At 44.8% G+C, this 27,361-nt stretch overlaps 1 protein-coding gene across 2 annotated transcripts in view; it reads left to right on the top strand.

Moving 5' to 3' along the window:
- Window positions 1-27,361, top strand: part of CNNM2 (cyclin and CBS domain divalent metal cation transport mediator 2) — a 127,120-nt gene that overhangs the window by 81,300 nt on the left and 18,459 nt on the right. Inside the window, exons 2-6 of one of the 2 annotated variants that reach the window (XM_044298442.1) lie at window positions 2,967-3,110; window positions 5,712-5,849; window positions 8,848-9,017; window positions 13,011-13,104; window positions 22,232-22,294. In XM_044298442.1, the coding sequence (XP_044154377.1) occupies window positions 2,967-3,110; window positions 5,712-5,849; window positions 8,848-9,017; window positions 13,011-13,104; window positions 22,232-22,294 (609 nt within the window). The remainder of the gene's footprint in view (window positions 1-2,966; window positions 3,111-5,711; window positions 5,850-8,847; window positions 9,018-13,010; window positions 13,105-22,231; window positions 22,295-27,361) is intronic. The other variant, XM_044298443.1, reaches the window with a different exon arrangement.

Here is a 27,361-nt window from a genome sequence, read left to right as displayed (position 1 = left end):
TGAACCATATTTCAGTTGTCGTGACACTGAAATTCAGTGAGGTTGCCCAGTTTAGACAATAGTTTCTTGTCAGATTGACTGGCTGATAATATCCTGGCCACATAGTGTCCATCTTACTTGGAACCCCATCAATCAGCTGCAATCTGTGTGGGAACCTAACAGCAAGTAAGAAATTCTTCTACAGCACCCCTTCAGGAGATATGAGGCATTACTTTTAATTTAGTGCATGGACATGCCAGGTCCTTCAAAGCAAGAACTGCTTTCTTAGCCAGAATAGGGAATCCACTATATTAGCTAAGTATTAGTCTAACATGGTTATTTTTTTTATTATTTTTTGACCAGACAACCCCTTGAGGCCATGTACAGACGTGGCCCGTATTGTTAATGCAGGATGTCTGACATTACAGTACTTGTGAATGGGGTTTTCACTCTTAGCATAATGATATAAGCATCACTTCTTAAAGGGCATCTGTCAGCAGATTTGTACCTATGACACAGGCTGACCTGTTACATGTGCACTTGGCAGCTGAAGGCATTTATCTTGGTCCCATGTTCATTACTGAGAATGTTATTATATGCAAATGAGCCTCTTGGAGCAACGGAGGCGTTGCCATTACACCTAGAGGTTAAACTCCCTCCGCAACTGCTGCGCCTCCTGCACTTTGATCGACAGGACCAGGCGTGATTATGTTTTCACTGCAGAGGGTGTTTTCAGGTGCAGTTGCAGACAGAACAGAGCCTTTAGGTGTAATGGCCACGCCCCCGTTGCTCCTAGAGGCTCATTTGCATATATTAAAACATCATTTCTCTCAGCAATGCGGGCACATATGAACACGGGACCAATACAGATGCCTTTAGCTGCCAAGCGCACATGTAACAGGTCAGCCTGTGTCATAGGTACAAATCTGCTGACAGAGGTTCTTTAAGTCCAAAACGCCGAAACCCATTTTTTTTATTTATTTATTATTGCGGATTTCAGCCTTTCCAGTGCAGATGGTTATATCCATGGCAAATATGCCCTCAAATTTGCAAGTACCACATTTCCAGTTACTTCAGGCTACTTTCACATCAGCATTTTCCTTTCCGGTATTGACATCCATCATAGCATCTCAATAACTGAGGGAAACGCTTCCATTTTGTCCCCATTCATTGTCAATGGGGACTAAACTAAACGGAACGGAGTGCACCAGAATGCATTCTGTTTGGTTGTGTTCCTATGCCAGACTGACAACTGCTGCAAGTAGTATTTTTGAGTGTGTCAAGGGAATGCGGAGCAAGACGGATCCGGCATCAAACACAATGTAAGTCAATGGTGGCGGATCCGTTTTTTTGGACACAAAAGAAAACGGCGCCCATTGACTTGTTTTAGTGCCGGGTCCGTCATGACTGTTTTAGAGAAAATGCAACTAGATCCGCTCCTAACTGATACAGCCGGTTCTATTGTCATGACGGAAGCGTTTTTGCTGATCCATGACGGATCCAGCAAAAAGGCAGATGTGAAAGTCGCCCAAGTATGATCTGTATTCTGTACTGCCAGTAGTGTGCAGCTGTACGGTACCTTCAGCCTACGTCTCTCGAGTTGGAGCATGTTGTGACAGTGTGGCGAATATATTGCAGTTTTCCCCAAAATATTGGCAAAACGCAATGTGGCGTCAGTGTTAGGGTCCATTCACACGTCCGTTGTTTCTTTCCTCATCTGTTCCGTTTTTTTGCGGAACAGATCTGGACCAGATCTGAACCCATTCATTTTCAATGGGTCCTGAAAAAAATCGGACAGCACAATGTCAGATTTTTTATTTTTTTTTCAGGACCCATTGAAAATTAATGGGTACAGACCTGGTCCAGATCTGTTCCGCAAAAAACGGGACAGATCAGGAAAGAAACAACGGACGTGTGAATGGACCCTTAAAGGGCTTCTGTCACCCCACTAAAGTGATTTTTTTTTTTTGGGCTAGTGAAATTAGTTATATTGTGATATATGACAATATAATTGTGTTACTTACTTTGATCCAGCAGTTTCTGCAAAAAACGAAGTTTTATAATATGTAAATTCGGTCTCTAACAGCAAGTAGGGCGGCTACTTGCTGGTGGCTGCTGCAGAAATCCGCCCCCTCGTCGTGTTGATTGACAGGGCCAGCCGGAATCTCCTCCTCCGGCCAGCCCTGTCAGTATTTCAAAAATCGCGCGCCTGTGTGGATTCGGCGCAGGCGCTCTGAGATGAGGAGGCTCATCTCCTTAGCACTCCCTCAGTGCGCCTGCGCCGATGACGTCTTCTATTTCGGTGATGTCATCGGCGCAGGCGCACTGAGGGAGTCCTGAGGAGACGAGCCTCCTCATCTCAGAGCGCCTGCGCCGAATCCACACAGGCGCGCGATTTTTGAAATGCCGACAGGGCTGGCCGGAGGAGGAGATCCCGGCTGGCCCTGTCAATCAACACGACGAGGGGGCGTATTTCTGCAGCAGCTAGCAGCAAGTAGCCGCCCTACTTGCTGGTAGAGACCGAATTTACATATATTAAAACTTCGTTTTTTGCAGAAACTGCTGGATCAAAGTAAGTAACACAATTATATTGTCATATATCGCAATATAACTAATTTGACCAGCCCAAAAAAAAAAAATCACTTTAGTGGGGTGACAGAAGCCCTTTAACCTAGCCGTCCTGGCAACTACCAGTAATGGCACCAACTCAGGAGAGGCACAGTTCACAGACCACTGGTCTGCAACTATCATCCCGACTTCTCCTGTGCTGCACCTGCGCCCAAGAATGCAATACCCAATTGTAACCTCAAACCTTACAAATGAGAACGTTCATGGATGTGTCTATCAGGCTTCCGTAGTATTACGTGTTGCTATCCTGACTTACATTGTAATCTATTGTATGCAGTGATATATTCTTTTTTAATATTTCAATTTTTTTGTAATCGAAAATAAAAGAAGGCCTAATATATGTCTTTCTATTTCTCTAGGCAAATCCCACCTGGCAATAGTGCAGCGAGTGAACAATGAAGGAGAAGGAGACCCGTTTTATGAAGTCCTAGGCATTGTTACCTTGGAAGATGTTATAGAAGAAATCATCAAGTCTGAAATCTTAGATGAAACAGATTTATACAGTGAGTTAAAATAATGTCTCTGATACATTTGCAATAACTACCGGATACAGTGGACTATAAGATGCACCCAAGGCTAAACAACAGTAATAAAGGAAACAAAGGCGTTTAGATGAATTTCAGACTTCCCTGGTGGTCTAGGGTAGTGGAGTGGCTTAGGATTATTTAATTCCATTATATCGTGCCAGCATATTCTTCAGCCTGCATTTAAATGGTCACCAGTTACATCAGTGCTTGTTCACATTGGAGTTCACAATCTAAATTCCTAAGTAACGTATTAGTTCGTTTTTAAAGTGTGGGAGGAAACTGGAGAAAAAAAAGAGGGAGAACATGAAAACTCAATGCAGATGTTTTCCCTTGCGAGAATACGAACCCAGGACCCACTGAACCATTTGTCCCTGGTGGTCAAGGTTATGGAATAGTTAATGTCTGCTCCTCTGGATCTTCAGGTCAATGCAGATGTTAATATCATAGTCAAGGTTATAAACTGGGAAATGCCTGCTGCCTTGGAGGTCAAGGTTATGGAGAGGTTAAGAGGACCTTTCATGTTTTTTTTATTAATTGAGATAAATACCTTTTGCTTGCAGGCTACCACCCTGCCTGATTTTTTTTTTAAATATTGCTCCTGTGCCCCCTCAGTACAGGGAGGAGGAGATGCCAGGGTTTCTCTATGGGCATCTCCTTCTCCCTGGCTGTGCCGCGATCCAATCACGGCGGAGAGCGTCACAGCCTGGGAGAAGGTGAGTTTTTTTCCTCTCCCTGGCTGTGACGCTCTGCGCTGTGATTGGATCGCGGCACAGCCAGGGAGAAGGAGACGCCCATTGAGAAACCCTGGCGTCTCCTCCTCCCTGTACTGATGCTCAGTATTAGCATACTGAGCGGGAAAACTGCAGGGGGGCGCAGGAACGATATTTAAAAAAATCAGGCATGGTGGCAGCATCAGTGGGGGGTACCCCGCAAGTAAAGGTACCAGTATTTATCTTAATTAATAAAAAACTATGAAAGGTCCTCTTTAATGTCCTCTTTGATGGTGATCTAGGGTTTTGTAGTAAAATGCTAAAAATATGGTATATCATTTTCTAAACTTTTTTTTAGTAATGCCATGTGAATGGTTGCTTATTAGTAAGGCTCCATTGAAACCAAATTGAGCCTTCTGTTGGTGGCATGCTCAGGAGGATTTTTCGACGTATACCTCTGAGGTTTGCCACTGTAAGGACATGTAGTGACATATGTTGCCTATAAGTTCCATGTGGGGAAAAAATGGTATATATTGTGTGATCCCTGTATATAAAAAAGCACAGTAGACTACACTTTTCTGTACTGGTCAAACAGATATATCGGTATAAGGTATACTGGCACATACCAAAGAGCGGGACTGTATGTATGTGTTCTGAACGCGCAGCGGAAGCTTTTCATTTGTGTTTACTAAGAGTAGAAACCTAATTTGCACATAGCCAAACTTTATCACCTTTTCTGTACACTTGATATCTGTCTATTATTTTTAAATCAGATAATTTTTGTTGAACATTTTAAATAGTACAGCACGATGAACATAGTACCCCCCTCCCACCCCCTTGGAGAGACCATATAGCATAGGATCTTTGCATAATGAAAGTGAGTTGAGGAGCACTTCACGGTGGCAATAAAAATAAAATAAAAATCTGGTATTATTTAACATCCTAAAGATTCTTTAAGTATAAGCCACCATAGGAAAACCCAATTGAAGAATTAGACATGTAGCAGAGTTGCGTCAGTTCCGCATTAACAGGGTTGTGTATTAGCCGTGCAGTTGTCAGATTTCTACTGACCGAATCCTTGGACTCCTTGTTATCTCCTTGTTCCGCAGATCTCAGACAGCAGACCTTGAGAGGGCAGACCTGGAACATCAAACTATCTATTGCAAAGGGCTTCGAATTTAGAATTTAGACAGTTCCTCTTCAGATAAATCCAGCCTATGTTCATCGTATTGATGAGCTCCCATTAAGTGGGCAGACGAGGCTGAATCCAGCAACGGGCAATCAGCTTACTGGCTCGGAACTATATTCTCTGGATACTCAGCTCAGTCATAGGATCTCCCACCCGATCCCCTAGAATACATGGCCTGGGGTCATATGGTACATTTACAGTCCAAATGTAACACCTAAGGCTTTGTTCACATCTTCGTTAGGAGATTCAGCAGGCAGTTCCGGCACAGAGCAGCCTGCCGGATCCTCAATTTCACCACTGGATTCCCATTGAGGTCTGGCGGTGATCCGGGCACTTTCCAGCATAAATGTCTGGTTTTGGCGGTGATCCGGGCACTTTCCAGCATAAATGTCGTCTGGTTTCGGCCGGACAAAAACCGGTGCATCCAAAGTTTTTTTTTTTTTTGTCTGGTCGACAGCCGGCATTTGCGCCGGATCTCCAAAATGGAGATGTGAACATGGCCTTCAATATGTCCGGATATCTTTCTGATATTAGATATACCTGTTGCTTGGTTGGGCTGTTGATTCAGTTGTGTTTTTTTTTGTATTTTTCTCAGTCTGTCCGTTTTTGCAGCATGTGCAGCACGATGCTGGATTTCTTTAACAGATTTGCATTTTTTCTTTGTATTAATTCTATTAGCTGATAACAGAACAAAAAAGAAAATAACCCATCGAGAGAGAAAACAAGATTTCTCCGCTTTTAAGCAAACCGACAATGAGATGAAGGTTAAAATATCACCGCAACTTCTCCTGGCTATGCACCGTTTCTTAGCAACAGGCAAGTTCGGCTTATCACAGTGTGAGATCACTTACGCCTGTTCGCACTTCCTCCGTGCAGTGGTGGCACTTTTCTCTGCTCCGGGCACTAAAGGGCACAGGGTCAGTCTTTTCCAAAACAAAGAGAGAGGGTTACAGAACGGGGCGTAATGATCCTATACTTGTACATACAGGCTCTTCTGTGGCCAGTAATATGCTCATTGGCATCTCTCCATATAGAAAAGTCTCTGTATAACATGTAAAGGAGTAGAACTAGTATTCGGTGTTTTAAAGGGGTTGTGCCAAGCTTTAGACTGATACCTTATCCAGAGGATAGAGGATAAGAGTCTCATCGGTGGGACTCCAACCAACTGGCACCCCTACCGATCTCATGTCTCCCCGTATGAGTGGAGCCCCTCCATTGACACAGGAAGACACCAGACCCCCACTCATCCAAACGCTGGGTCCCCATCCGACCACAATAATGGTGAGGTCTTGTATCTTCCTGTATGAGTGGAGCCTCTCCATTCACACAGGGAGAAGCCAGACTCTCTCGTTCTTGTCATCCGAGCACTGGGACCCCATCTGATCACAATAATGAGGAGCTCTTGTGTGTCCCCATATGAATGGAGCTTCTCCCCCCCCCCCCCAGTTCTTGACTTCTGACCACAAGGACCCCTATCAATCACAATGATGAGGAAATCTTGTGTCTCTCCATATGAATGTAACTGTCACGATCAGTGTGGGGGGGGGGGGGGCGGAGGCGGACGGGACGACTCCATACTGAACACAAGAGGGAAGGGGAACAGTAACGGCCTGGAAACTAGGGAAGAAACAGCTCACCTCCTAGACAACCCTAATCCGGGCCCTGACTACCTATCAATATGAATAGACCTTAAAGGTAGGAATATTCATAAGCAGGATACCTAGGCCCTGATTTCCCTATAAGGCCCTGGAATAAGTATAGGACCAGAGACCGCCCATTTTTCCCCAGATGGACGAATGGAAATCTCTGTCTCAGGCCCAGATACAACAACAGGGAATATAACAAACGCGACACTTAACTTCTCTAGAGATGGAAGAACGGAACACTAGAGAGGATCTAACACCAGCTCAGCCAAACCCAAATGAAGCTATAAACCGCATAGTCATAAGTGTGAGGTGAGACTATAAAGGGTAGAAGTGATGACCACTGAGCAACAGCTGAGAAAAGGGAAGTTGTCATTAACCCTATCAACACTGAAACAAGAGAAATCAAGGAGTCTGTTAGATTCCTCCACGCTCAGCCAATCTCCTTGATTTTCTGACATCAGTCATCTGAGGGACCGTGACAGTAACCTCTCCAATCAAACAGTGGAAACACCAGACGCCTGTTCTTGTCATCTGACCACTGGGTACCACACCGATCACAATAATGAGGAGATCGTGTCTCCCCGTATGAATGGAGCTTCTCCCCCAGTTCTTGCTTTCCGACCACAAGGACCCCTACCATTCACAATGATGAGGAAATCTTGTGTCTCCCCATACGAATGGAGCCTCTTCAATCACACAGGGAAACACCAGGCGCCTGTTCTCGTTATCCGACCACTGGGACCCCCACGATCACAATAATGGGGAGATCATTTGTCTCCCAGTATCAGTGGAGCCTCTTGTTCACACAGGGAGACACCAGACACCCATTCTTGTCATCTGGCCACTGGGACCACATCCGATCACAATAATGGGGTCTTGTATCTTCCCGTATGAATGGAGCCTCTCCCTTCGCACAGGGAGACACCAGACACCTGTTCTTGTCATCTCACCACTGGGAATCCCACCGATCACAATAATGGGGAGGTCATATGTCTCTCGTTTCACAGGGAGACACCAGACGCCCATTCTTGTCATCTGGCCACTGGGACTCCCACCATTCAGACTCTTATCCTCTACCCTATTAATAGGAGATACGTTTCAAACTTGGCACAACGCCTTTAAAGGGGTCTTCCCAGATTTTACTATTGGTGACCTATCCTCAGGAAAGTCCTGTTTTTTTAAGGGTCCAACACTCCACACCCATACCAAATAGCAGTTTACGGCACTGGAACTTCCGTCCATTGTCTAGTGGACGATGCTGGTTACTGCAGAGCCACTCCGATTTAGTTAACTCTGCCGTTACTAACTTAGTCCACTACACAATGGATAAAGCGTTACTTCTCGTGCAGACTTCTGGAGCTACTCTGAAACATCTAAACCGTTAGAGTATGGGGTATCGGACCCCCTCCGATCAGATAGGCCATCAGTGTTAAAATCCTGAATTACCCCTTTTAAGGCAATATACATAACATAAATGCCATTTTAAAGGGGACTTGTACCCTGTATACCCTATGAAATAACAATTCTATAGCATCTTTTCTTAGGTCTCTGCTTTGTGACGTTGCTTTGTTACTCAGAATAAATCACAAATAAAACTGCAGCACTCGCCTGTCTTCAATTCATGCTGGTTTATTCACCAAAAATTGCGACGTTTCGACCTCTCGGTCTTTCTCAAGCAGTGCCGGTCGAAACGTCGCAATTTTGGGTAAATAAACCAGCATGAATTGAAGACCGGCGAGTGGTGCAATTTTATTTTTTAGTTTTTTCTGGATGAATTTTTTTTTGTTCCTTTGTTACTCCTCATGGAAATGCACAAGTGAATTGACAATTACCTGTTAAAGGGGAGTATCTTGCACACTCTGACATTATCAAGTCATCTCGGACAGTGTCGGATTATATAGGGACTCTTTGTTGACTAGAGGGATAGTGACGCCCAGTTGTCAAATTATTTGTTCATTTACAGGAGAATTAACAGAGGAACACCACTATGCAGAGTTCTAAGAAAAGGTGCTCCAGGATTGTTCTTTCATTGGCTATCCAGGTATTTACTAAAGCAAACATGTCAGGAGAGTCGTCAGGTCCTGCTTAGCCTCTGGTTCCTCTGAGTATGGAAGCGGTTGAGCTTTCTGGACTGTATGGTAATTTATCTTGCGTTATTTCCCCTGCAGAAGTGGATGCCTTTAGCCCATGTCAGATGTCAGAGAAGATTCTTCTGAGGCTGCTCAAACATCCCAATGTCATCCAGGAACTAAAGTTCGATGACAGGAACAAGAAGTCTCCTGAATACTACCTCTACCAGCGTAATAAGCCGGTGGACTACTTTGTGCTGGTTTTACAGGTCAGACTTGCCCCTATGATCTTCATGTTCTGTGTAAACTGTTGTAGAAACGCTGTGCCTCATGGTTATTTATTGGCTTTGTACAAAAGTGCTTACAGTCTTTAAAGGGAGTCTTTCACCTAATCTGAGCGTTTTAGACCGCTCAGATCAGGTTATAGACTCTTTAACCCTCATTACGATCATGCCTTTCTCTTGTGTCCCTCGCCCAGATAATGAAAATAACACTTTTTAATCTTATGCAAATTACCTTCTGAAGGTGCCCAGGGGCGGCGTTACTGGGCGATGTGCCCAGAAAAACACACCTCCAGCCGGCGGACGTCACGAGCGGCACCAGAGGACGGCGGGCTGGGAACTGGCCCGCACCTGCGCACTGCTCTGCCCATTATGGGCAGAGGAACATCCTTTCATATTGCGCATGCGCCGGCCGGCTGTCTTTAGTTGGCCGGCGCATGCGCAATATGAAAAGCTGTTCATCTGCCCATAATGGGCAGAGCAGTGCGCAGGTGCGGGCCAGTTCCCAGCCCGCCGTCCTCTGGTGCCGCTCGTGACGTCCGCCGGCTGGAGGTGTGTTTTTCTGGGCACATCGCCCAGTAACGCCGCCCCTGGGCACCTTCAGAAGGTAATTTGCATAAGTTTAAAAAGTGTTATTTTCATTATCTGGGCGAGGGACACATAAGAGAAAGGTATGATCGTAATGAGGGTTAAAGAGTCTATAACCTGATCTGAGCGGTCTAAAACGCTCAGATTAGGTGAAAGACTCCCTTTAAATCTGGTCAGTCAGGTAGGAGACGTCTCTTAATATAATTTATATTTATATGAGCTGTATTGGTGGAAGGACCGCACTGGGACCACTATACCTGGGTAGGCTGGCATTTACTTACTTTGTATTTACTTCACTTGGAGTTACTTGGCATGATCTTTTTAGTGTTTTAAAAAGGCAGCCAGCAACCTGTCCTAGAACGTGAAGAGAACTGGTTGCCTCCACTTGCAGAGCTGCCTAGAGGGAAGTGGGGACAGGGCCTCACTACACACTACGGTCTGGCACTTGCATATATTACACATTTGTGAGCGTTCCTGTCGGGCTGCTCAGCCATGATGACATATCATAGTCAGTATCGCATCATTACCATCTCTTTTTTTTTTTTTTTGAATCAGATCTTTTTTATTGAGCGTTTACAATGTAAATACACTGTTGTACAGATCATAAATAAAAATGATATACAGACATAACTTTTATAATGCTGACATCAGTCAGGCTGCCAAACAATCAGCAATACTCAAATTTGCACCCTTCCCCTCCCGCCCCACTGTAGCACAGAAGTATTTACCATCTCTTCTAGAGCAGTGTAGTGTGTTGTGAGGCCCTGTCCCCTCATCCTTCTAGGCAGCTCTGCAAGTGATAGCAACCAGTCCTCATCACATTCTAGGACAGGTTGCTGGTGGCCCTTTAACGGGGTTGTCCACAGCAGTCTCCTTTTTTAATGCAGCTCTCCCAGATGCCATTGATGTGTCCCTATTCTGTAAGTTTGCACAAAGTCCTCTTCTAAATCAGTTCTCCATTTTTGCTAATAGAGGCCCCCTAATTCAGCATATGGACAGGGGTGTTCCTTAGTAGACAACCCCTTTTTAAAGGGGGTTATCGTATGAAAAGTATTACTATGCCAGGAATAGGGCATTTTTTAATTAATTATTATTGCTAAATCCATGCAATAAAACTATTGTACATTTTTCTCCCTGGTAACGCCCCATACTGTTTATCCTTCTGGTCCACCTTCTTCTGCGTTCAGTGGTGGACTAACATGCTCAGTAGCTTCTCTTCTGTCTTCCTCTTCAGTGACGGCATAGTGAAGCGACTAAGTGTCCATCCACAAAGAGTAATAAGTACTCCAGAAAAGCGAGTTAAAAGAGTTTTGTGGGATAACCTCTCTAAGGCCAATTTCACACGACCGTATTCAGTCAGGGAAATGCGCTCCGTATGTTCGCTGTATTTCCCGGACCGAACCCTGCTCCTCTGACCTGAACTCACAGCATCATAATGATCTATGGTGCTGTGTGTTTCTGCCTGACCATGGCTGCTGTGACAACAGTTCAGAAGACCCGCGATAAGGCAGGATCGCGCAGCTTCATAAATCAGTATTTTGCTGTGTGTTCGAGTGTTCAGTACAGGAAATACAGTCGTCACCGGAGTGTGTTTCTCTGACTGAATTCACTCACGTGAATTTGGCCTGAGTATGAATGGACTGAGACGGTGACCAGAGATGGAGTGAATTTGTAAGGGTGCATTCACACGTGTGGTCTGCAAAAATATAGATCCACAAAAATTACAGATGAAGTTCGTGTTGCATACATGGTTCCTGTAAGCTGAGATCTGTACTGCTGTTTGCAGGGTCCTTTCACTGAAAGACTGTGTAGTGCAAGACTGAAGGTGGGGCAAGAGGGAGACTTGTCTTAAAGGGGTTTCTGGGATTAGGATTTTGATGGCCTGTGCTCAGCATAGGCCTTCAATATCTGATCTGTTGCGATCTGTCTCCCGGTACCCCCTCTGATCAGCTTGACTGCCCCATGTAAACAGCTGATTGGTGATGGTGCCAAGAGTCAGAGCTGCACTCATCTGATATGGATGGGCATTCCTTAGAGTAGGCCATCAGTGTCTTGATCCTGGAAAACCCCTTTAACCGCCTGTCTGAATTTACTGGTTTTGAAAGGAGTAAGGCGCCTTGCAGACAAGCGTTCCTCCCGCAGCGAGTCCGCAACGCAGCTCTCGGCCTGACCTACCAGCGCTGCCAGGGGTCACATGGCATTCTATTGATTTTATGATGCTATGTAACCCTTACAGTTCTGGAATGTATTGGATAACACTGCCAGTGTTATCCAATACATTCCAGAACTGTAAGGCCCCTTTCACACGGGCGAGTTTTCCCACGCGGGTGCAATGCGGTGATTTTCACGCATCACTTGTGGGTTGCGTAAAATCGCAGCATGTTCTATTTTGTGCGTTTTTTACACAACGCAGGCCCCATAGAAGTGAATGGGGCTGCATGAAAATCGCAAGCAAGTGCGGATGCGGTGGGATTTTCACGCACGGTTGCTAGGAGACTATCGGGATGGGGACCCGATCTTTATTATTTTCCCTTGTAACATGGTTATAAGGGAAAATAATAGCATTCTGAATACAGAATGCATAGTACAATAGCGCTGGAGGGGTTAAAAAAAATTAAAAATTTTTTAACTCGCCTTAATCCACTTGCTGGCGCAGCCCGGCTTCTCTTCTGTGCTGTGTACAGGAAAAGGACCTGTGGTGACGTCACTCCGGTCATCACATGATCTTTTACCATGGTGATAGATCATGTGACGGACCATGTGATGACTGGAGTGACGTCACCACAGGTCCTTTTCCTGTACACAGCACAGAAGAGAAGCCGGGCTGCGCGAGCAAGTGGATTAAGGTGAGTTAAAATTAGTTTTTGTTTTTTTAACCCCTCCAGCGCTATTGTACTATGCATTCTGTATTCAGAATGCTATTATTTTCCCTTATAACCATGTTATAAGGGAAAATTAATACAAACTACAGAACACCAATCCCAAGCCCGAACTTCTGTGAAGTTCGGGTTTGGGTACCTAACATGCCGATTTTTCTCACGCGCGTGCAAAACGCATTACAATGTTTTACACTTGCGTGGAAAAATCGTGCATGTTCCCGCAACGCACCCGCACCTTTTCCCGCAACGCCCGTGTGAAAGAGGCCTAAGGGTTACATGGCATCCTAAATCAATATAATGCTATGTGAATCCAGTCAGTGCTGGGAGGTCAGGCCGGGTGCTGCGATGCAGACTCGCTGCGGCAGGAACGCTCGTCTGCAAGGGGCCTAAGGATTTTTTTTGTTTTCCCCATGCAGCGTCGGGACCACTGTACAAAATGTATATGTTCTGTTACTGTTTTGCTAAATGACCCGATGGGACGACGAAGGTGATAACCACCATCTGTTATCTGCAGGGGAAAGTGGAAGTGGAAGCCGGGAAGGAAGGGATGAAATTTGAAGCTGGTGCCTTTTCATATTACGGTGTGATGTCACTCACAGCATCGCCAGGTATTCTGTTCCTACAGCTGCTTATGCTGATGCTGACTTTTACTTGTCGGTGTGCACATTCCTTCCTACAGCATTACTGAATCCATTACTATGTGTCCTGCACCAACAGACAGATCCCTGCATAACCCAAATTCTAAGAGAAGATGCAAGAAAGTATTGAGATTCATCAATTTGCATACATGATCCTACAAATTAGTAATTTCTGCAGAAAATCCCCTGTATGTTTTGCTCTGCTTGGGTGCGGTGACCTCACTAGGCAAGGGAAGTTCAGGGGCCCACTGTTCTACAGATTGATTTCTGGGTCCCAGAGGTGGACCTGGACTTAGCAGACATTTATGGTCTACAGCATGGAGATGATACCATGAGTGTCTGTAATAGGAATACCCCTTTATCATGTATGCAACTCTCTAATATATTTAGTGTTTTAATACCTTGTCGTTTTCAACAAATCTGCTTGATGTCATTGAAGGAAACCCTATTTACATCCAGGGGCTCAAAATTTTCTTGATCATGTTCACCTGCATGGTTAAGGGAACACTAAACCTAGAAATACATGCATACATAACACACTAGAGCGGAGGAGGGGGGGCTCCTGCTGCAGCCAGTTGTCATACAGCCAGACCGTGAAGAGGAGGAGAGAGGACATGGGTGACTTTGTGGGACACAGAGACGTTTTCTTTATACATTTCTCAATTTTAACTGTAATATGAGACAAAATGGGAGTAAGAAAAAGGACGAGCTGTAGGGAGGAAATGTTTTTCTAATGGATTTAGTATGCCTTTAATTCCCCATGTAGATTCATAAGATTGCACTCGTTGTCCAATCTGTGAGGTGCTTCAGTGGAGAGGATGTGATCCGGATAAATAATGGTAAGAGAGATCCCACCGCACACTCAGGGTTATCATGCAAATAATATTATTTTATTCTGACATATCCTCCAATGGGTACAAAAGTAATAACGGAAGAATGCCAATATTGTGACTCCGAGCCTGAAGTTTCGGTCGCTTCAGACCGTGGTCACATAAGTCACTAATAAAAAAAAAAAAAACATGAAAACATTAGTCGGAGGTAATAGGTTATATTCTGTAAAGATATATAGTCATGGGGCTGATTATAGATGAGACCAATGTATTAAAAAGATAGATATTAGAAGATATGGGTCAAAGCCTCTATAAATGCGTCAATGAGTGGCTGTAGCGAGGAAGGCTATGACGTGTAACCAAAGCTGGGATTGCTGGGGTATTAGCACAGAATAGTACAGTAGTATATGGTCATGTAACACAGAATAGTACAGTAACATGAATTGGCATAGAAGTATGCTGTCATGTAGCACAGTAGTGTATTGCAATGTAGCACAAATGGATAATAGCAATGTAGCATAAAGTAATGCAGATAATAAAATAAAAGCAGTGCCGGCAGAGGAGCTTGCCAAGAGTAAAGTGCAGGATATTAGGAGGGCCCCCGTGGGACAGCGGGAACGCGCTGCGGGCCAGTGTGTGGGAGAGAGGTCCATAGACTGCATCTAAGAAGGTGCCGTGCGCCTGTGTCATGTGCGAAGTCGCGCGGCTTCGAGCGTGAAATAGAACAGAAAGGGCATGAGGCTAGGTGGGCATTCACTGAAGCTGGCACGGCCATGCTGGGTGTGGGACAGGATAAGAGAAAGGTGGAGATAACAGTGGTGTGGAACTAGTGAACGGTGTGTGAATGTAAGAAACAAGGGGGAGAATGTGAACATAGGGGACATGTTGGTAAATGTGTATAGTGGTGTGTGTGGGGGAAGCAGGGGAAGGGGGAAAGGCAAGGAGGGGAAAAAGGAAAAGAGAAAAAAGGGAATAAGGCCCCTTGCAGTTGAGTGTCCGGATTAGGTCTGGATGCCTTGCGTCTGCGATGAGGGAAAATCGTGCGAGTAGGTATGCAATTGCAGTCAGTTTTGACTGTGATTGCGTTCCGATGTTCCGTTTTTATTGCCTGGGTGCAATACTTTCGGGTTTGGGATCGGTGTTCTGTATATTTTATAATGGATATAATGGAAAATAATAGCATTCTTTAATTCAGAATCCTAAGTAAAAGGTCCATTGTGGGGTTAAAAATAAAAAAAAATGTAACTCTCCTCATCCAATTGATCGCGCGGCCGGGCTCGTCTTCTTTCTTCTTCTTGCAGGACCTGGCTGGAAAAGGACCTTCGGTGACGTCAGCGCAGGTCCTGCTGAATGACGATAGAAGAACCTTCTATCGTCATTCAGCAGAACCTGCGCTGACGTCACTGCGCTCACCACGTGGTGAGCCTGATGACGTCACCAAAGGTCCTTTTCCAGCCAGGTCCTGCAAGAAGAAGAAGAAGAAAGAAGACGAGCCCGGCTGCGCGATCAAGTGGATGAGGCAAGTTAAATTTATATTTTATTTTTAACCCCACAATGGACCTTTTACTTAGCATTCTGAATTAAAGAATGCTATTATTTTCCATTATAACCATGTTATAATGGAAAATAATAAAGTAAATGGGGTCCCGGGTAACTCATCCCTTGTCTCCTTAGAAAATCGCACCGCATCCGCACTTGCTTGCGGATGCTTGCGATTTTCACGCACCCCCATTCATTTCTATGGGGCCTGCGTTCAGTGCGGGTGCAACACATTCACCTCACGCATTGCACCCGCGCGGAATTCTCGCCCGTGTGAAAGGGGCCTAAGAGGCAATACTGTTTTTAAGAAGGTAGGGGTGTGTGGAAAAAGTAAGTGAAGGATTAATTGAGAAAAAGGAGTAGGAAGAGGGCAGAGATGTGGAAAAGGAGAGAAGAAAAGAAAGAGTGATAAAATGAATAAAAATAGATGTAGAAATATAATGAAGGAAAAATTGAACAAATAAAAAAAAAGGGAGGAGAGTGTGTTGTGTGGATAGTGTAGTGTGTGGAGAATGGGGCAAGAGAAGAGGAAGAAAGCCGGGCGGGTGCATACTACCTCTGGGGTCTAACGGAGGATCAATGGGTCTGGGAAGAAAAACGTAGAACATTAGTCATGGTGCACAATCAAATAGACTCATCATAAGGATCAAGGATTAGATGTATAGATTAAAGTCCCGGTTAAGGCCTTTGGGATGTAGGCTGTGTAGCGTGTAGATCCAATATGCGTTGTGTTCTTTTAGTAGGCGTACATGGTTTCCACCGCGTCGTGGGCGTCGTACCTTTTCAATTAACTAAAACTTGAGTTGGGCAATGCTGTGGGGGGCTTTATTAAAATGGTCAGGGATTGGGAGCCAGTTCTTCTTGCATCTAATCGTGGACTTGTGACTCGTGATACGATCACATATGGTTTGCGTGGTTTCTTCCACGTAGAGGAGTCCGCAGGGGCATTTAATAAGATAAACGACAAACGTTGAGTCGCACGTAAAAAAATCTTTGATTGGAAATGATCTGCCTGTATGTGCATGATAACCCTGAGTGTGCGGTGGTATCTCTCTTACTTTAATTCCCCCTGCATATGACCATGTCCATTTTGTGGTCCACAAATCGTGGGTCTGCAAAATATAGATCCGGTTTGACTTTAATGGGTTCGTGGTCTGTATTTTATGTATCTTTTTTTTGCGGAATGAAAATACGGATGCAGAAAGCACACAAATGATCCATGTGCTTTCCACATCCATATGACTATTCCGTAAAAAGATAGAACATGCCCTATAGAAGTCAACGGGTCCACAATTTAAAGCGGAAGCAGCACGGACAGCATCCGTATTTTGTGGATCTGCAATTTTCAGACCGCAAAATGCATACGGTCGTGTTCATGAGGCCTGAGAGTGATCTGTGATATGCTTATGGGTTCATGCATCTCAATCAGTTGTAAAAGTTTTCAGCCCCTTGATGTAAAGGAAGTTTCCATTCACTGGGACTTAAAGGGGTTTTCTGGGACTTCCCATTTTAAATAGCTGTGGATCCATTGCTTTCAGAACCGGTCACATGACTTGCCTCTTTGGAAATTCTTGACATCCATGTCATGTGACAAGAGGCAAGTAGAGTGCAAGTCGGAAAGCAGAGGATCCACAGCACTTTGAAATGGTGAGTGCAGTAGAAGAATGCTAAATATATTCAGAAGTTGCAGAACTTTTTCATTCTATAATGATTCCACTTATATATAGCAGGAAAACCAGCTAAATGGTGTGGCAAGGAATGAAGATGCAGCTGCTAGGGGTGAGTTCAGTGTAGATCTGACAATTTATGGTACAAAACATATGGAAGGGGTTTGGTATGGGACAGCTGTGGATTTTCACTGCAGATATCATCCCTTGCAATGCAGAGGGTAAAATTGATGACAAAATCTGTATGTGTCACTAGCAAATAACAGAACAGAAAAGGCTACTTTCACACTAGCGGCAGGCTGTTCCGGCGGGTGAACAGCCTGGCGGATCCGCGCTGCCGCTAGTGCACGCATGCCATCGGAGGTCAGCTCCGGCAGCGCGCCAAACATGCCGAGAGGCGGCCGGAATAAAACTACGTGTCTGCCGTGCTGCCGCAGGATCTCCAGCCCACCCCCATTGCAGTCCATGGGGCTGGGGCGGACCCCCGGTGGCACGGATCCGGCAGCCTGTTCACCCGCCAGAACAGCCTGCCGGAGAAGGCTGCCGCTAATGTGAACGTAACCAAAGTCTTCTAAAACAGCCCAGAATTGCAGCCCTTAAAGTTTCCCTGTACTTTATTAAACTTTTGATGCGTTGTAGAGACATATCAAAAGCTTAGATCAGTGTCAGTCTGAGCGCTGAGACCCCCTCCAATCTCCAGAACGAGGGGACAAAAGTGCTGGCTTAGTGCGTTCTCTCTCACTGCAGGACAGGAAATGAGACTGAAACTGAGAAAAATTTGGTTTTAATATATGCAAATGAGCCTCTAGGAGCAATGGGGGCGTTGCTGTTACACCTGGAGGCTCAGCTCTCTCTGCAACTGCCGCGTCCTCTCCACTTTCACAGGACCAGGCAGTGACAACATCGTTATGCCTGGTGCTGTCAAAGTGGAGAGTGCATGGCAGTTGCAGAGAGAGCAAAGCCTCTAGGTGTAACGGCAACGCCCCCATTGCTCCTAGAGGTTCGTTTGCATATATAAAAGCACAATTTTTCTCAGCAGTGCGGGCACATAGGAACATGGGACCCACACAGATGCCTTCAGCTGCCAAGCGCACATGTAACAGGTCAGCCAGTGTCATAGGTACAAACCTGCTGACAGATGCCCTTTAAGGATAGCATGATTTCATTATACCAACTCAAAGGGCTTGACCAAGATTTTAGATTTTTTTTTTTTCTTGAAAGAGGGGAATCCGTAATTCATTTAATCCCCTGTTCCTTCAGTGCTCCTATGGACCTGCTGGTCTTTGTTGACTTGCAGCAATGATAGGCTATACATGCGCATATGACCGCTGCAGCCAATCACTGGCCTCAGCAGTCTCGCGCTGTACATGCAGGCATCACCGCAGATGCCAGTGATTGGCAGTAGTGGTCGTATGCACATGTAGAATACATCATCACTGCAGGATAAGTCAGCAAGACCAGAGTGGCCACTGTGACAGCAGCAGTGGGGGATTCAATTTAATCAAATTTTTTTATATATATTTTTATTTTAAAGCATTCCTTGTTTTTAAGAAAAAAAAAAAAAAAAAGTTCTGAGCAACCCCTTTAAGTATTGTCCTATATACAATTTAATGTAGCATTATCTCTATCAAGTGTTTCCTAATGCTTAAAAACAAGGTGTGTATTTCACCTCCTGGAAACCGCCCAGAATGCCCTTTTCTCGACTGAAGCAGTGGAAAGGCCTGCAGGCATACTTCTTGAAGTCATAAAATTCTTAGGGCATAAAAGCGAGTTACACATCGTTTCAGGCAGATCATTCACACATCATTTCCCAGGAACAATGCATTGATTACAGAGTTATTTTCTGTGCCAGGAGCAATAGTTTGCAGGATACTGTCCAGGAAGGATGCAGTGCCATCTTGTGGTGAACATTGTGTACACATTGTACCCTCCAGACTTGAGATAAAATATCATGGCTATACATGAATGTGAAGCTGTATAACAACGACTGCACATGGGCGACCTAACAGTCCGAGTCCCCCGTGCCATGAGGATTCAGAATAGAGAAGCTTAAGATAAATGGCATCGCCAGGAAATAAAACCACGTACATAATTCCCATCAAAAACACAAATGGCTTAGTGTATCTTTCAGCTTCTATGCCATATGTAAGGGCAGCATACTATAGCTACAGGTCCATACTGCTAGTAGCCAAAATGGCACAACAAATGTGCTTCCTGGCTACTGTCAGCACTGAAGAATACACCAGACACATAGTTATGAGTCTGTATATATGAGCAGAGTCCTCCCCCTTCCCCACTCTGCCTGCCTCCCCCTTCCCCACTCTGCCTGCCTCCCCCTTCCCCACTCTGCCTGCCTCCCCCTTCCCCACTCTGCCTGCCTCCCCTCTTCCTGACCCTCTCTGCCCCTCTCTACCTCTCCTTGCCCTTCTCTGCCTCCCCCTCCCCTTCTCTGCCTCCCCCCTCCCCTCTCTGCCTCCCCCATGAGTCTCTTTCCATCTTCTATGCTCAGTACAGATGATACTATGCTGAGAAAATGAATAGTTGGACATCTCATGCCTGTCACATAGAAGACAGATAATCTACTATCGCCCTCCAGTCGGACAGCCGGGCTGCTGCAGGGACATCCACAGCATCGCAGAGGACGTGAAGCTACGTTAGCAGTTCAAAATAATAGATTTCCAAGGTCACATATGTAGAAAATAATGGATTCTCTGGGCCCAGCCTTCTGCCTCTGGTCTAATGAGGTACCGGGCACCCCAGTGCTGAGACCAGGACCATCAGTCCCAGGCGCCTGATCTTCACCAATCTGTTGGAAATTTGCCTTGTAGTGTAACCTGTAATATCCGCTCACTTGTTCCTTCTCTCTCTCTTGTGTGTAACCTTTTATACCTATATCACTATTGTCAGCTGCTCTCTCCTGATTCACTCATTTGTTTATTTGCACATATTATATGTTTTTTGTATTTGATTTGCACTAATAAAATTCACTAGTATTTGATTTGTTCTAATAAATTTCAGTAGTATCATTTAACGAAAGGCATGCTTTTAACATCTGTCAGCATGATCAACCCTATTAAACCAGGCATACTGACTATTAGGGTCGATCATGCTGAGTTAAATGATCCCTTAGTAGTTCAAATCTGGGGCCTCGTTTTAGAAAAATCTGCACATTATTCATTTTACTAATTGAGAGTTTGGGCACCAAAAGGCAGGCCTAGGCCGAGCACTGCTTAACCGCCCTCCCCTCCCCACGAGTGACTGGTCCAGGCATCCTCACTGTCTTCCTGCCTGTACCAGTATTACTGGCGCATGCGCAGATCGGACTTTGACATCCGGGAAAGTATACTTTCCCGGATGCTTAGACTTAAATTGCGCATGCACCAATTCAGCCTCCCCAGTGCATGCTCGGATCAGATCTCAGCACTGGGGATAGTAGACTTTCCCTGATGCTGAGTGCTAACCTGTGTCTGTGCCAATTCAACGTTCACCAGTGCGTACGCAGATCGGATCTTGGCACTGGAGAAAGTACACTTTCCCAAGTGCCGAGATCTGATCTACACGTGTGTCGGTGAACGCATCGGGATTACAGGGTCAGGCAGACAGACAGTGATGATAACTGGCCCTGTCACTCAAAGGGGAGGGGAGCGGTGAAGCAGTGCTCGCCCCCACTGCTCCAAACACCTAATTAGCCTCATGTGCATATTAAAAGCAGTGCCACTCTTGTCCATGGGGCTTGATGGTTTTGCAGTTCATCACAATGGCACTGCAATATTAGGCATGTCCTATGGACAAGGGAGAAGTCCTTTTTAAAGTCCCTTTTTTCCCTTATCCTGGACAATCCCCTTAAAGAGGACCTTTCACCTGGAAAAACATCGTGAACTAAGAATACAGACATGGAGAGCGGCGCCCGAGGATCTCACTGCACTTACTATTATCCCCGGGCGCCGCTCCATTCTCCCGCTATGACCTCCGTTATCTCCGGTCACAAAGTTATAGTAGGCAGAGTCTGCCCAGGCAGTGAGCTGTGCGCTGCGATTGGCCAGCGATGCAGCCTAGGAGGAGGAGACTCCCACAGGACAAGGGCAGACACCGCCTACTATAACTTACAGAGCGAAGATACCGGAGGGCATAACGGAGGAACGGAGCGGTGCCCAGGGATAATAGTAGGTGCAGTGAGATCGCTGGGCGCCGCTGTATATGTCATGATACTTAGTTCACAATGTTTTTTCCAGGTGAAAGGTCCTCTTTAAGTTAACAACAAATGTTTTTGGGCTGCCCCTCTTGATAAATTTGGTGCATCCAGTGCCATAGATATTCTGTTCTAAGCAGGCAGCTGCCGTGACAAACGCAGAGAACTTAGATGGGAGCTGAGGTGCAGTAACCCGGCATGGCCACTACACAGTAGATGGAGCTGTGGGACCAACTACATTCTATGTGAGTTCTGATGCCTTTTGCTAGATCAGTGGGGGTGCTTACTTTCGGACCCCCACAATCTGATATTGATGACCTGTCCTAAAGATAGGTCTTCAATATCTAGAATCCAGAAAACACCTTCAAGACTTCACTCTGAAATGCCAGGCTAATTACAGTATATCCCTCCCATTCTGTATTAGAAAGTTGTACAACTGTTCATTTATACAGTGATTAACAATTATTTTTGTCCATTACCTATTTCTATGTTAATTTCTATTTATTAAGTATCTTTGTACGACGTGAACAACCTTAGAATATGTGCAAACTAAACAAAAGTGTAATATTAATAATTCAATTGTAACTGTATTGCCAGGTATCTGTATGAAATGATGATTATTGTATTTTTGAGTAATTTCACAAAAAAGAAACATTTCCTCCTCCTTTGTGGATTCTTCTATACCAGTTGCACCATCACTTATAAGACATTGGTCGTTTTGTACATTGTGGGAGATAAGCCGCCCACTGTTAGATATTGTGGTCCCTCCTGGTTGCCACCATATCTTGCTCCCTTGTGATGGTTGCTGGTGTAGACGGTTTCCCTCTCGTGCTCTGGTTATGGTTCCTTATCTCTTCTCTCCTTGGTTACAGTTCCCTTGTCCCTGTCTCGTACCTTTGTTGTCAGCAGGACAGAATCGTTAGCTGGTTCTCCAGGTAAATCATGCATGTATCTGTTCGTTCTGGCACTAGTTGGTCTATTCACTCTTTGCTCCTATGTCTCATATTCCGTCGGCCCTCTTTCAACCATATCAAGTTCTCTTTTTCAAAATGACAGTAGCTTCTGTTAATTACCTTGATATATTTCTAGAAAAAAGTTGCAACCCAACAGCACTCGATCAGTACTGAGTTATAGTCCTATGTCTGTACCTCTGTATGTAATAGGGAATACAGCAGCACTCCCAGATCCCTGTGTTCCAGTTTGTTGAAACTATCCCCTATGCATAGGTTGGGGGATAACTGTTAGATTGACTGGGTCCTATTGCTTGGACCCCCCATTGAACACGAGAATGGGGGCCCCATGCCCCCTGCAGTCCCCTGAAAAGAACAGAGTGGCAGGTCTGGCATATGTGCAACCACTCCAATCTTTTCTATAGGAGTTCCGGAGATCGCAGAGTACAGAGTGGCCACACACATGTTCCGTTCTTTTCAGGGGACTGCAGGGGGTATGGGGGCCCCGTTCTCATGATTGGTGGAGGTCCCACCGATCTAATAGTTATTCCCTATCCTATAACTTCAACCAACCGGAATACCCCTTTAATTTATATAGGGTGGGTTAGGTGCCATTTACACTATATATTGAAGACCATCACAGTGGTCACCATGAAAGTGATTACTTCACAATAGTTGCCATAGTACTGTGGCACAAATATGGTGGTTTGTGTGGTCAAATAGTTGCTATGGCAAGAGTGGAATTGGTTGCTATGAGAGTGGTGTCATCACAGTGGTTACCATAACAATGATGACACCGTTATAGTGACCTCATGATGCTTATTGAATGATGAATGGCAAAACAGTGACATCATTATATTGACCAGGGTGACCTCAGAATTCCGCTTTATCTCTGATGATGTCATATTGCCAGTTTATCTCTGATGATGTCATATTGCCAGTTTATCTCTGATGATGTCATATTGCCAGTTTATCTCTGATGATGTCATATTGCCAGTTTATCTCTGATGATGTCATATTGCCAGTTTATCTCTGATGATGTCATATTGCCAGTTTATCTCTGATGATGTCATATTGCCAGTTTATCTCTGATGATGTCATATTGCCAGTTTATCTCTGATGATGTCATATTGCCAGTTTATCTCTGATGTCATATTGCCAGTTTATCTCTGATGTCATATTGCCAGTTTATCTCTGATGTCATATTGCCAGTTTATCTCTGATGATGTCATATTGCCAGTTATGACACCAGTCGCAGGCCATCACACATTAGTCTTAATAATCCACATTTGTGTAGAGGCTTCATGTCTATGTTGTGCTCCATCACATGTCGTACTGCGGATCCGTTGAGGTTTCCTTAATTTTGACAACAAAAATAGTGCTGCATGCTGTGCCACTTTTGTTGTCAAACTGACTAAACTGCCAGAGGAGGCTCCTAACGGCGGTGGGAACATAGACTTGTTGACATAATGATATCAAATCATTATTGTGAATCGGTTTTTAAGGGGGGCCTATCAGCTGGCTATTGCCTCCCCCAAACTGCTCAGAGGGTGGGACCATCCTGGGTCCATCCTGCACCTCATGTCCTTCCTCCTCCAATGTTTTTTTTCTCAGAACATGCACTTTAGTCACTGCTCATGCCATATTTAAATGAATGGTTTGGAATGAAGAAGGTGGAGGTCTTGCAACTGGACATCAGCATTGTCATGCCCGATTCCCACCTCATCAGTATTGATTGATGTCCATCAGGACAGGGACCGTCATTACCGTCAGTCAGTTCTGACAGGGTGGGATTCAGGTGCATCAAAGCTAACTTCCCGTCTCGAGACCTCCACCTTCTTGACTCCAAACCCTTGTCTGAGTAATAAACCATCAGAGGAGGTAATTAAAGACGCCATCGGATACATGACGAGTAGAATGGTCACGTAGTTAAGGTTGGTTTGGGAGGGGGGCAATATCCAGCTGACAGGTTCCCTTTAAATTGTATTTTGGCTTCCATGTCTCCTTCTACGATTGTAGATTTCTGAAAGCAAGCAGAGATCTTCAAAACAATGATCAGTTGGAACATGACAGACAGTTGAAAACTGTAAACCTTTTTCTTAGACGGTGATTCAGATTTATTTGTAGAAAACCCTTTAAGATTATGGCTTTGCTCCATAACCACTGAGCCACCGTGCTATCCCACATTTTAGGCATTTGACCCTTTGAGCACACAGGTGACATTACGGGTCTCTTTCTCCTTCTCAGGATTGTCACATTCCAGGTTCTCTAAGTTATTGGCCTCCAGGGATATTGACAATTTGCCAGTTTTTTTTTTCCTTTAACCTACAATAATCTCTCTTTAATTAAAAATTGGAGGAATAATCTGCAGCGTGCTTCTTTCAGGCAACATAGAAGTGATCAAACTTTAAATTAATATACGGTAACTAGCAAGATGCCTTTCATGATGGCTGACCTTCAAGGCACATACTGAGGTGTAGGTATATTTTTACTTAAGGTTCATATAGATATGATTTATGAAGGGGGTTGTGTCACAGAGACCAGAGCTGGTGATCGCCGCAGGTCCCATACCCTTCTGGATTTGCATTTTCCCAGCGGTGACCTCTACTGGGAAGCTGGTGCATGACATAAATGGCCAATGAAGGATGCGCCAAGTCTACCCGACTGAGAGTCTTGGTAGGGTCTATGGAAAGGGAATCTTCGTAAGACATCCCCAATACAGTCAACTTGATTTACGTGATTTAGATTTTTAGTATGTCTGACATCTGCTATTGACTTGTACTTGTGTTTGATGGAATTACAAGCCACAAAGAAACATTAACCCCTTCACTCACGTACGTGAAAATGTGTAAGGGACTGTATATAGCGGGCTGCTGCACTGAGCCCGCTCTACACATGGCGGGTGTCAGCTGTAGGCACACAACTGCAATGACCAAGATCGGCGATGACTCTGAACTTGGTCATTTAACCCCTCAGATGCCACGGTCAATAAAGATAATGGAATCTTTGGAGTTAGCCAGAGAGTTGGCAAAACACAATAAAAACTATACAAATCTGGTATTGATGTAATCATGTTGACCCGCAGAATAAGGACACCATGTCATTTTAGCCCAAAGTGAACTCTGTAATATCGAAACCCCAAAAACCTTGGAGGAATTTTTTCCCCTTTTCCAGTATAAGACATGGTAAATTAAATGGTGCCATTAAAAAACACAACTTGTCCCGCGAAAGACAAGTCGTCATATGGCTACGTGAATGGAATATTTAAAAAGTTATGGAATCTGGGGAGGAAAAATCGAAAATGGGCTTTTATGTGTTCTGAAATTTTACTTAACCAAATTACCATCAACATCTAAGTGATCTTAGTGAGGTTTAGTAAGGCCCCTTATACACATGAGCGAGTTTTCCGCGTGGGTGCAATGCGTGATGTGAACGCATAGCACCCGCACTGAATCCTGACCCATTCATTTCAATGGGTCTGTGTACATGAGCGTTTTTTTTTTTCACACATCAGTTCTGTGTTGCGTAAAAAACGCAGCATGTTCTATATTCTGCGCCCCATAGAAGTGATTGGGGCTTCAGTGAAAAACATATTGCATCCGCAAGAAAGTGCAGATGCAATGCATTTTTCACGGATGGTTGCTAAGAGATGTTGTTTGTAAACCTTCAGTTTTTTTATCATGCGAATGGAAAAACGCATCAAAACACATTGCATCCGCGCAGAAAAAAGTAAACAACTTAACGCAATTGCAATCAAAACTGACTGAACCTGCTTGCAAAATGATGCGAGTTTCACTGAACGCACCCGGATCTGATCCGTCACGCTCGTGTGATAGAGGCCTAATAGTACAGACAGGGCCGGACTGGGGTTCCTGGGGCCCACCAGAGGAAATTATTCTCAGGGTCCAACACCTATATCATCAATAAAGTGATAGATTTTAATTCACGGAAATAGATCCTGGATCAAGATTTTTGTTTGTTTTTTTTGGACCTTTGGGGTCCACTATGGCAACAGAGCCAGGGCCCACCAGAGGATCCTTTGGTACTCTGGTGGGCCAATCCAACGCAGAGTAGACAGGGTCGAGGTGTCACGAATTATGGCCATCTGACTCTGAAATATAGCTTTTGTGGATTACTGTAACGAAGACCGAGAGAGGGGACCTCTTCTGGCAGGTAGGCATTCTGAAATTGTTAGGCCTCTTTCACACAAGTGTGTCCAGATTAGGTCCGGATGCGTCCCGGTGCATTGCGGCAAACCCGCGCTAGTAGGTACGCACGTGCAGTCAGTTTTGACTGCGATTGCGTTCCGTTGTTCAGTTTTAATCGCGCGGGTGCAATGCGTTTTGCACGCGCGTGATAAAAAAACTCAATGTGGTACCCAGACCTGAACTTCTTCACAGAAGTTCAGGTTTGGGTTCAAGGTAGTGTAGATAACATAACATGGTTATAAGGGAAAATAATAGCATTCTGAATACAGAATGCATAGTACAATAGCGCTGGAGGGGTTAAAGAAAAAAAAAAAAAAGTTTAACTCACCTTAATCTACTTGTTCGCGCAGCCGGCATCTCTTCTGTCTTCATCTGTGAGGAATAGGACCTTTTGATGATGTCACTACGCTCATCACATGGTCCATCACATGATCTTTTACCATGGTGATGGTTCATGTGACGGACCATGTGATGAACGTAGTGACGTCATCAAAGGTCCTATTCCTCACAGATGAAGACAGAAGAGATGCCGGGCTGCGCGAACAAGTGGATTAAGGTGAGTTAAACTTTTATTTTTATTTTTTTAACCCCTCCAGCGCTATTGTACTATGCATTCTGTATTCAAAATGCTATTATTTAACCATGTTATAAGGAAAAATAATAAAGATCGGGTCCCCATCCCGATCGTCTCCTAGCAACCGTGCGTGAAAATCGCACCGCATCCGCACTTGCTTGCGATTTTCACGCAGCTCGATTCACTTCTATGGGGCCTGTGTTGCATGAAAATATAATGCATTCTGCGATTTTCACGCAACGCACAAGTGATGCGTGAAAATCACCGCTC

The sequence above is a fragment of the Bufo gargarizans genome, chromosome 6, assembly GCF_014858855.1.
Source record: "Bufo gargarizans isolate SCDJY-AF-19 chromosome 6, ASM1485885v1, whole genome shotgun sequence".
Lineage (NCBI taxonomy): Eukaryota > Metazoa > Chordata > Amphibia > Anura > Bufonidae > Bufo > Bufo gargarizans.
This window is presented reverse-complemented; position numbering and strand designations above follow the sequence as displayed.